The sequence below is a fragment of the Tupaia chinensis genome, unplaced genomic scaffold (genome assembly GCF_000334495.1).
Source record: "Tupaia chinensis unplaced genomic scaffold, TupChi_1.0 Scaffold000494_1, whole genome shotgun sequence".
In the NCBI taxonomy this organism is placed as follows: Eukaryota; Metazoa; Chordata; class Mammalia; order Scandentia; family Tupaiidae; genus Tupaia; species Tupaia belangeri.
Genome location: NW_006160006.1, coordinates 590,454 through 601,779, shown reverse-complemented (window position 1 = coordinate 601,779; position 11,326 = coordinate 590,454). Strand labels below are relative to the sequence as shown.

The window sequence follows — 11,326 nt, the reverse complement described above, 5'->3', positions numbered from 1 at the left end:
GGCATGTGCACGGGCTAGGGGGAGGGAGAGAGAGAGAGAGAGAGAGAGAGAGAGAGAGAGAGAGATCATCTTCCAGAAGGGATGGCCACACTGTAATCCATTCTCCTCCATTCTCCTCTCGGGATCACATGCACACATGCTCAGCACGTTTTTCAAGCTGCTGGGCCCAGGACCCAAACCACACAGTCAACTATGTGGGATCCAGTCACCTCAACTTCCACACGATCCACCAACCTTTTCTCATTTGCAAAAATGAAGATAGTGTTCAGGGTTGTTTGGATGTCTGCACCAGGGATCTTCAAAGTACATGGAAATGTGTATCATGAAAAAAACGACCCAGATTTCAAAATTTTTGCACCAAAATAACTTGTTTTTTAACTTCAATTTTTCGTGACCTTTTTGAAACCCTCCCCAACCCCCTTGTATTGTAAAGAGACCAGCACAGGGCCTGGAGTATGGGATACTCAGCAAATAAGAATTATTATGATTATTAACTATTTTCATAATTATTTTTACTTAAATCACCTTGATACTCACAGCTAAAGGTAATCCGCCACCCTTTGAAGTATGCTGTGAAAAATATCAAGAAGTGTGTGTCTGGGGACCAGCACTTAGCGTAACGGCTATGGCGCTGGACTCCCACGTAGTCAACTGCGGTTCGCGTCCCGGACCCGGTGGCTTAAAACTCACACCGGGTGCGTGTGCGTGCGTGCCCAAGATCCCTAGAGGAGAATGGAGGAGAAGGGATTGCAGCATGACCATCCCCCTGGGGGGTGATTTTTCACTTTCTGTCTGTCTCTGTCTGTCTGGTGAGCGCATGTGCCCTATGGCAAAAACCTCTCAAAAAAAAAAAAGAGGTGTGTTTCTGCAGACACACAGCCTAGAACAAATGCTGCTAAAATGTAAGCCATGCTCAGTCCTAGGGAACAGCCAGCTGGACAGGAAAATGTCATCCAGGAAATCCCACTGCCTTTAAATGATGTCAAGGCGATGTATCTAGGAGGCCAGTGCTCTCCTAGAGGGGCCTGTCTCCACAAAGCGTGGAAACATGGAGTAGGTATAACCCTGCATTTCTTTAAAGTAATTAAACATAAATGAATGGGAGCAGCTTGAAACAGCTGCCGCTCTGTACAGATAGGCTGGACAAACAGGCCGGGCGTGCTTCGCGGCTGCCCAGACAAGAGGATATTAAAAGCAAACAAGCCACCAGGAGGAGCTGGGAGTTGTTGACTCTGGGTGGATAGCCGTCATCATGGTGTTTTCCACCAGGCTCCAGCACTTCCTCCAGGTACAGGGAGGAACAGGAAGGCCCGGGGAGATGCAGAGAGACCCACATGGCTGGCCCGGGCACCTTCTGCCGGAGTTGTCTGTGCTGCCACCCTGGCCGCACGGGCAGCCCTGGAGCCCAGGCCTGAGCCTGTCACTCACCGGCGTGGGATGACAGTCACAGCCAGCGTTCATCATTGGTCAGAGACGCATGGGCCAAAATGCCCGCGAGGCGTTATTTCCTTTAAATCCCACAGGCCTATCTGGTAGGAATTATTGTCATTGCCGTATTTTGGGGATTTCCTAATGGGACCTGCGGCCTCGATGTCCTTTGAAATCCCAGACCTGGTGGAGTTCTCTGTGCGCTCACCTACTCTCCGAGCACTTCCTGCAGCCTCTCGCCCTCACAGAGCCCGGGATGTCTCCCGTGGCCGCACTGACGGGTCCACGGTCCTCCAGCTGCTCTTCTGCTCTTCTCTGTCTGCCTTCCGAGACCACGACTCTTCTGAAGAGCGTGCTGCTAGATTACAGGCCCCTCCTCCTCACCTGAGCATCTGGTGGCCCCTCAGGGACCCCTCTGTCACCACCTGGCTCATGCTCTCGTCACCATTACTCCTGTCACCATTTTCAGTGACTTCAACATCCAGGCGGATAACCCACCAACATCCTGGTCTCTTCCTTCTTAATCTCCTTCCCTGCAAGGTTTTCTTTTTTTCTCTGCTCCATTTTCTTTCTTTCTCTCTTTCTCTTTTTCTTTCTTTCTCTTTCTTCTTTCCCTTTATCTTTCTTTCTTCCTTTCTTTCTCTCTCTTCCTTTCCTTTTTTAGGCTTTTTCTATAAGGCATGTGCACTTGCTGGAGAGAGAGAGAGAGTAAGAGGGAAAGTGAGAAATCACTTTCCAGGGGAGTGGCCACGCTGCAATCTCTTCTCCTCCATTCTCCTCTTGGCATTTTGGCCAGGCATGTGCACGCATCTGGTGTGGTTCTAAAGCCGCCAGGTCCAGGACTTGAACTACAGTCGGCCATGTGGGAGTCCAGTGTCTTAACCACTACTCCACCTGCTGGCCCTCACATTAGATTTGTTGAGGCTAAGTAAAGCCCTTCTCCACAGGAAAGCAGAGGTGTGTGGTCCCAAGATACCTGCACAAGGACCCTCGAACCATGGAGAAGGCAGTTTGGGGACGCTGGTGGGGGACGTGAAAACGTCACTGTCCTGTGGGAGACAATGGTTCCGGAGGGCTTGGGCACGTCCTCAGGGATCTGGTCTTCCTGCAGGTCTGGCCTTCCTGCCTGCCAGTGTCTCCTACCTCATTGGCACCAACCTCTTTGGAGTTCTGGCCAACAAGATGGGTCGGTAGGTGGTCTGGGGATCTGGGAGGAGCAACAGAAATGCGGTGTGGGAGAGCCCTCTCGGTCTGGGATGATGACGTGCTCCTCTGAGGTCGAAAGTTTCGGGCAAGGACACACAGATGAACACCGTGCACTGCGGGGTGGGTGGTGAGTGGCCCGTGAGGGCAGTGTGGAGAGGGTGGTCCCGAGCTGGCTGCTGTGGAAGGCTCAGTGACTGCGTCAGGACAGCCCTGACTTCAGCCACTTGCTGTCCAGCTGAAGAGGTCAAATACACCCCAAAGAGAACAGCTATGGATGCAGCAGCACTTCGAGGCCGTGGGTGTCAGTGTTCTGTGGAACCCCAGGGAGTCCCACAGAGGTGCCTCGGAGACCACCCCGGGGAAGAGGCTGGAGCCCAAAGAGCAGGAGTCTAGGTTCTGTTTCTGCACTTCGATTTTAAACAAGTTCATTTTAAAATTTTCTTATGAGAGATGGGGACAGAGAGGAGAGGGAGAGAGGGAGGGAGGGAGGGACTACCCTTGGCCTCTGCAAGCCTGGATCAGGCATGGACACACCTGGTGTGCATGGGGAACCCTCGGGACGCGATCCCGGGACCTCCCCACATGGCTCAGTATCCCAGAGCATCGCATTAGCACTGCACCACCACAGCTGGCCAAGAACAAAGTCAATTCTATCTCTAGCGTTTGGCATAATATTTACAATTAAGCATGAAAAGCGCTGTCATAGGAAGTTGGAGAAGGGAAGAAGTTTAGTATTGTTTGTGTTCTTGAGATAGACCTTGAAGACCATGGAAGCAGAATAGGTAGGAGGCAGTGTTTTGCTTTGTGTGCCACAGGGCATGTACGCTTGCAGGAGGGGCAGGGGAAGAGAGCTCACCCCTAGAGGGGATGGCCACACCACAGTCCCTTCTCCTCCATCTCCTCTCGGGACTCGGGACACACACACACACATGCCCATGATTTTCAAGCCACTCACGCCGTGGTCAGCCATGTGGGAGTCCAGCACCTTCGCCACACTACCCGGGGGCCCAGTGGGAGGTAGTCTGAACTGGGGAGCGGCGTGAACTAAGTTAGAGGGCTGCTTCCGGTCACCAGCTCACTGGGTACAGACTGGTCACACTGAGGTATGTCTCTGCTCTCAGCTCCTTGAGGGTGGCTGGGACTGGCTGGTGTGTGGTGGGAGGGCGGGGGCAGGGCTCACTCCCTGGCCTTATCTGATGGTGGCTCTTTCTCCCAGGTGGCTGTGCTCCCTGGTCGGGATGATGGTAGTAGGTGTCAGCTTGCTCTGTGTAAGTATTAGACCTGGTGGGGAGAGAGACCCAGACATTAAGGACCGTGCCCCTTTAAGATGAGCACAGGCTGACACGCAAGGACTGTCAAGGAGACTCTGGGTGGGTGGGATTTAGCACTGGGGAGATACCGGGTGAAGGGTGCCCCACTAAGAGGAGGTGCGGGAGGCGGGGGGAGGGGCGGGGCAGCAAGACCAGAGGTCTGAGCCTGTGTCTGGTGTGCGAGGTGGCGCAGGTGGCATCTATGCCTGGGCCAGCACTAGGCCATGTGGTGGGCCCGGGTTTGCGTCCTGGAAGGCGCGCCTGTGATCTGGGCTGGCCGAGGCTGGGGTATCACGTGGCAGGGCACTGCTGGGTGCCCATCTGTCTCTCCCCACACACGGAAGAAATCAGTAAACTTAAAAGAAGAAAAGGGAAGAAGACTTTTGGGGGACAGAAAAAGACCGTCCTTACGGTGCAATGAAGTCCCCTGAGGTTTACACCTGACCTTGCCGCTTATTAGCTCTGTAACTTCGGGTAAGACGTCTAACCCGCGTGGCACCAGTCCCTTCATCTCTTCTAGGACAGAGAGAGACCCCTAATAGGCTGCATCCACCCTGGTCTCGCCAGCATACCAGGGTCACCCAGGCTCTCACCGGCAAGCTCAGGAAGGGCCCGGGATGTGAACCCAGGACCATCCCATGTGGGGCCAGTTGGCCAGTTGTGTTCCCACTGTGGTCCTGCCTAGCCCTGCATTCCACATCATAGCTTTCAAATGGAGGTAGACAATCTTTACAAGGAGGTGCGAGGGTTCCAGGAGATAATGAGTGTGGCACGAGGCGCACGCGTAATAAAAGAATTTCTTGTAAAAAGTAAAGAAAACCACCCGTCCTGATGTCCCGGCACCTTGCAGGTCCCTCTGGCTCACGACATTTTTGGACTCATCGGCCCGAACGCAGGCCTTGGCTTTGCTATAGGTGAGATGTTTTCCAAGAAAACAAGAAGCCCTTGCAGGTTGGCTTTGTCTGATCCCTTCTTCCTCTTTTCTCACTGAGAGGGGTTGGGGGGATGGCAGACGGAGCAGGAGGGCAGCTGGCAGGGCATGGGGACTGTCATAGTCCCCCCCTGGGATAAACAGTGGTGCTGAGCGGGAGGGCAGCCTGGAACAGACAGTGGCGCTGGGCGGGAGGATGGCCTGGAATGGACGGTGACACTGAGGGGGAGGACAGCCCAAACGGATGGTGGCATTGAGTGGGACGGCAGGCTGAGTGTGGGTGAGTGGGGGGCAGGGCCGTGCTCACTGACACCCCGTCTGCTGCGGCCACAGGCATGGTGGACTCCTCTATGATGCCCATCATGGGGCACCTGGTGGACCTGCGGCACACCTCTGTGTACGGGAGCATCTACGCCATCGCCGACGTGGCCTTCTGCACGGGTTTTGCTGTCGGTGAGCGAGTGCGGCAGGGAGGGGAGCGCTCGGGAACCTGGTCTCTTCATCTACTATCTACCAGCTAGACACCGTCCAGGAGGCTGAACTCCTGGGTTCTGAAGACTCTGAGCCACGGCCCCCTCTGGGTCACCTGCTGCGTCTAGCCTAGCGTCTTACGAGGGTCCAGGTTCCTTACACCTTGTCATCTGACCCCTCCTCACAGGCCCGTCCACTGGAGGTGCCCTTGTGCAGGCCATCGGCTTCCCGGGGCTCATGGCCATCATCGGGGCAGTCAACATGGTCTACGCTCCTCTCTGCTACTTCCTGCGGAGCCCCCCGGCCAAGGAGGAGAAACTCGTAAGGGCTCCATCACGCGCTCTCTCCCGGGTCCCTCTGGCTCCTCCCACCCGCGCCTCTGCGCCATCACCTGTTCTGACCCCCTTTCGTCTTTACCTTTGTCCTGTGTTTTCCCTTTCCTGAGCAACCACTTCTCTCACCTGGACTGTTCGGTGAAGAAAGAAAACCAGAAGTTTTGGAGTCGGGGCAGGGGCTGTCAAAGGGCCTAGTAGTTACCATAGTTACTAGCAAGGTGCGAAAGATCAAATTGTCTCCCCAAGAACGAGAGAGTCCATCAGGCGCTTTCATTCATTCTTCCATTCATCACTCATTCATTCATTCGAGTCTGCCATTGCCCTTGCTGGGTCATTGAAAGTACAGAACCTCAGGGAAGGGACCCATAACATGTTTTCAGTTAGCAAGGTACTGGTATCAGCCTGAGCACCTACGGGTCTGGCTGGGCTGGGGGTGGCTGGAGAAAGTGGTCAAAGGACAAGGAGGGCAGGAAGGTCTGACGGAGTCGGCTGCTCCCTGACGCAGCCGGACTGCCCTGCTATGGAGCCATTAAGAGCATGGCAGGTGTCTGCCTTGAGAGGCCTGAGCAGGTAACACAGGAAGCAGGAAGAGGGTGCGAGGCTTGCTTTCTGCGTCTTTCCTAAGCAAGGCAAGGCTGGGCTGTGCTAGTGGGGCAGGGACCGGGAGACTATCAGAGGCGAAAGTGGCTTCTCTTCTTGCCTCTCGCGGCAGGCTATTCTGAGCCAGGACTGCCCCCTGGAGACCAGGACGTATGCAACCCAGAGGTCCACCAAGGCGTTCCCCCTGGGGGACGACAGCGAGGAGGAGCCTGACAGTGACAAGTAGTAGCAGAAGGTGACTCTGAGTCCTGTCACCTGTGACTCCCGAAGGCCCAGACTCCAGTGACCACCCTGCACTGGGACCCTCGGGGGCTGCTCGGCGGGCTTCACTTCCCTTGGTCTTGGCGACTCCCCTCCTCATCCTCTTACCTCTGCGGCCCTGTCTAAAGGAGGCTCTGGTGCCCACCCTCCGTGGGAGGACAGAGGGTCACTCCCTCCCTGCTGCTGTGAGGCTGATTAAACTGGAGCTGGGACGAGTTCTGCAAGGGTGACTCAGTGTACGGGGGTGGCCGTGAGCTGGGAGCCCCTGGAACCAGTGGGGCGACTCACGAGCTTGGTCTGGCGTGTGGTTTTCCTTCGCTCCTTCCCAGCACACTGAGAGTTCTGTCCCGTTCCTCAACATGTTCTCTGGGTTCTCCCAGCTCCCATGAGAAAACACCCCACGTGCTGCTCAGCTGCTGCTTTTGGGGACCCCCCACCAGCTTGTGTTCCATAAGCGGAGTGGTTTCCCTGTGGCTAAACCCAGAGCCGCTCAAGTGCCTTGCCCTGCGGAGCGGGCTCTTCCCACCCTCTTCATCGCCCATGGAAAAGGAACGCCTGTCTCTCTCATGCCTGAGCCACTCGTGTTCTCCTGACCTCTCCCGTGTGTTTGCACCTTTCCTGGATCTCTTAGACCCTTGGAAATACAAGTAGAAGGCAGACAGGAGGAATAATCTAGTAGGCGCAGGGTCTCGCAGGGAGACGGGGAGAGGAATGGCCATGACTCCATCCTGCCTATGGATTTCCTACCTGAGGACTGTAAGGAGCCGTGTGGCCACGGGCTAATGAATACGGCACTCCCTCTCCCGGGCACGGCGGGCGAGCTGCTGTCTACAGCGGAAGACGGTGTGTGACAAATGCCGTGACATTTACCTTTTGAGACAGTTAGCAGGTGACGGGGTTTCGGAGAGATGGGAAACGTGCACCACCCTAAGTAGCTTCTTCTGTCTATTTGGGCAGACAAGACATCGACGTTGTCTGGACTCAGGTTTGCTCACAGGGGCAGGAACGCCTGCCCCGGGTGGGGACAGTGGCTTAGATGGAGGCAGAGGCAGTGAGAGACCACAGGGTCAGGCTGAGGGGTGCATGGATATCAGACCTCGGCTGTTCCAACTTCACCTAGCAGGGCCCCTGGCTGATACGCGCTCTCTGCAGGGGCTGGTGGGCCGAGTACAAGCCCTGAGTCACCCAAACCTCTCAATGCACCCTTAGCAGTTAGATAATGGGAGACTAGATCTATGGATGTGTTGTTTGGGGTCAGCTTTAACTAGACTTATCTGATGTGCAAAACCGGATGTGCTTACATCAGAGAATCCCAAAGGTACAACTATAAGGTTGTCTGCCAAAGTAGTAACCTCTAACCACAAAGGCAGGCAGAGCGATCCACTGGAACCCCAGGACAAAGGAGGGCTGGGGAGTGTGGGGGTCTGGGCAGGGGTAGACTGCTGACTCTCACGTCCATCCAGGGCAGGGTGTAAGTAAAGGCTGAATTTGTTAGAGATTGGTAACAGATTGAGCCAAAAACAAACAAACAAACAAAAAACCAAAAACACCCAAGCATTTTAAAAAGAGAAACTGATCCCTGATTTGTCAGTTAACATTGTTTGGACACTATACAAAGATATGGGCATAATTTATGGAGACTTTCAAAATAAGTCAAGAGCGACACCAAACACCACGAAGCCGGTCAGGGCGCCTTATCAACTGCACGTCAGAAGCAGAGGAAGGGGTGCTGGACAGTGGCACAGCAGTAAAACAAAGCCCCGCGAGGCTGGCCCACACGGGCAGGTTGCCGGTTCGTGCCCGGGGAGCTCCGTAGTACAATGGGTGTGGGCATACCAGGACCCAGGGCTGCTGGGCCTGGGGGGTCCTGGTATCAGCACTCTGATGGGGATGCCACCTCTCTGTCTCTCTCACTCATGGAAAAGATACTTCAAAAATAATGTGAAAAAGAAATTGATTAATGATCAGAACTACAGCCCATGTATAGCCAAGTATTAAAAAAGAGTTCTGCACCAAAACAGAGAATGGAAGAGGTCCTCACGAGTGGCCTAGTCAGTGGCATAAAGAAGACAATGCTGGCTGAACGCCTGCAGTCCCAGGTCACACGAGGTCCCAGAAGGTAAGGCCCACCCCGCGAGCGAGCACAGACATTTATGGAAGCGGCAGGAATGGCAGAGGACCCTCCGCGCCAGGTGGAAGATGCGTATTTTCCCCTCATGAAAAGGAGGTAGTGCAGGCACAGGCTCTGAACTAACCAATGATAACGCAGCAAAGACGACGATGGGCTTTGGGACCAGCAAATGACCTAATGGTTACCTGGCTGGACTCCCACGTAGTCGACTGCGGTTTGAGTCCCGAACCCGGTGGCTTAAACTCACGTGAGCATGTGTGCGTGCGTGCCCAAGATCCCGAGAGGAGAATAGAGGAAAAAGGATTGCAGTGTGGCCATCCCCCCTGGGGGGTGATTTCTAGCTTTCTGTCTCTCTGGCAAGTGCACGTGCCCCATAGCAAAAACCTCTCCAAAGACAAGAAGAAAAAACTAAAAACAGAACTTGCATCACAGCAAACAGCTTCTACTACGAACGAAACTTAATACAGGGTCTTTTTTTTGCAAAAGTGAATTATTACTGAAATTTAAATGGGCTGTGGAAGCCTTTGTACACATTTTAGGAAATGTGCTCTTACCGTCTTCTGCTCCCCAAGGCTTCTCCCTCCTGAGCCACTCCCCAAATTCCAGCTTGACTCAGTGAACTTGTCCAACTTCTGACTCAACAGCCAGGAAGGCTCAGTTCCCATTCCTTCCAAAAGAGGGCAGCAGAGCCCATGCTAAATTGCTAGACTCGGAAATAACTGAACGGATCTGTGTAGACCCAATTCGGTACCTGAGAAACTTGATGTTAATTTTCTGTTCGCTTAATTGTCCTGGATTTTACACAATTTGTAATTCATTAACAGTTGGTAATGTGTCACAAATTGTAAGGAGACTTTATTTTCTGCGTTGGTCCTTCCTTTCTCCCTTGCCCTGTCCCCCCTCTAGCCTCAGCCACTGGAGCCCTGCTTTCTGCCCTCCAGCTCACTCTGGGAGGGAATGGGTGAAATGCTGTTAGTCTCTGGGTTCTGTTTTATCTAACCACAGTCCCAGAAAGGGGCTTCTGCCCTAGAGCTGCGCCCAATAAACACCATTCTTTCTGTGTTTTCCAGTTGGAAAGAGGGCATGTGTACATGCCAGAGAGCGGAGGAGAGACAAAGAGAAAGAGAGAGAAAGCACCCCCATGGGGTGTGGTCAAGTCCCACTCATTCTTCTCCAGCCTGTTGGGATTTCCGATATGTTTGCACACACACCTGGTGCATTTTTTCAAGCCACTGGGGCCAGGATTCAAACCACAGTTGGCCACGTGGAATCCAGTTTCTTTAACTACTAGGCTACAGGCCAGCAGCAGGTTAGGTCCTGAGATGGGAAGATCATCCCAGATGGTCCCGGGGAGTCCCGCTAGTCAAACAAACCCTTAAAAGAGGAGAACCCTTCTCAGTGGTCAGTCAGGGAGGACGAGAGAGGAGTTGGAAAGACTGGCCATGGCTGGTTTGAAGATGGTGCTGGAGAAGGGGGCTCTGAACCAGGGAAGCCTCTGGCAGCTGAAAACACAGAAGGGAAGCCCCCCAAAGCCTCCCGCGTCCGGAGAGCACGCCCCTGCCAACCCCTTGCATGCAGGCTACGGAGACTCATTTTGAACGTCTAACCTACAAACCAAGGTGAAAAATCCGTGTTGCTCTAAGCCACTGAGTTTATGATGGTTTGTGACAGTAGCAGTAGGAAAGAAATACACACACAAAAACAGAAAGTTGGTAAGAGGGAGATCTCGTTTAACAGAGATCCACCAGGGGGCGGACTTACCACACTGTTGAAATCCGACGCCGCTTCCAGGAAGCTTCCTGCTTTATCCATTTCCGGAGTTTTTCTACCAGCACAAAACTCTGTACTCCTCAAAAAGACCCAAGAAGTACTGTTCACTTTTGTTTTGGCCCTGTTTCTACCTCCTTTCAGCCTAGAAAGCACAGGCTCCCCGAGGCCCCGGGACAGACCTGGCCGCCAGGACTGCAGCCCGTACCTGGCCGGGATGTGCGAGGCAGCTGCCAGCCCTGACCACACCCGCCAGCTTCCGGCCACGTAAACCCCCTGGCCCTCGGTTTAAGCCCATCCGGCGACCCAAGAAGCCACGTATGCCTCCGCAGTAACGTTTCCAATTTCCCTTCTCTCTGCCGGTCTCTGGCCTCCCTCTCTCCCAGCAAGGCCTCCGAGAACTGTGAGCACTCCCCGGCCCTGGGGCTCCCTGGTGCGTGTTCATGGTCTTTCCCGCCGTCTAGGTGCCCCGGTGACCTGTCAGCTACTGCACGACAGAAACAAGCTTGCACGGAACCTGGCGCCTCCTTGTCCACAGAGAGGCTGGGGTGAGGGTCTGTTAGCAGAGGGCCAAGCCTGGGGGAGCAGAGGAGACTGCCGGCCCGTCCTGCTCATGAGGGCATCTGGGGAGGAGGGGGACATGGCCAGGAGGCCATAGCAGAGCCGGGCCTTGAGGCACAGGTGGAGTGAGCTTGAACAGAGGGGAGGGGAGCAGAGATAGGCCCAGGGAGGTGAGTGGGTGGGGGCTGGAGGACAGTAGGTGTGGGAGGCTGCGCTCCAGGGAGTCTGCCCAGGTTTCTCAGAGAGCAAACAATTGCCATGATTGGTTCCCTTCAAAAAACCTGACCTTCAAAACCTTGCTCTGATTGGCCACTAGAATCCCTCA

At 54.4% G+C, this 11,326-nt stretch overlaps 1 protein-coding gene across 3 annotated transcripts in view; it reads left to right on the top strand.

Moving 5' to 3' along the window:
- SLC18A1 (solute carrier family 18 member A1) overlaps positions 1-6,630 on the top strand; it is a 20,569-nt gene extending 13,939 nt beyond the window's left edge. For 2 of the 3 annotated variants that reach the window (XM_006156438.2, XM_006156437.2), the window contains 6 exons: positions 2,540-2,618; positions 3,851-3,902; positions 4,795-4,858; positions 5,209-5,328; positions 5,534-5,667; positions 6,394-6,630. In XM_006156438.2, coding sequence (XP_006156500.1) covers positions 2,540-2,618; positions 3,851-3,902; positions 4,795-4,858; positions 5,209-5,328; positions 5,534-5,667; positions 6,394-6,507 — 563 coding nt within the window. In that variant the 3' untranslated portion in view covers positions 6,508-6,630. The remainder of the gene's footprint in view (positions 1-2,539; positions 2,619-3,850; positions 3,903-4,794; positions 4,859-5,208; positions 5,329-5,533; positions 5,668-6,393) is intronic. The other variant, XM_006156439.2, reaches the window with a different exon arrangement.
- Positions 6,631-11,326: the final 4,696 nt, after the last annotated feature.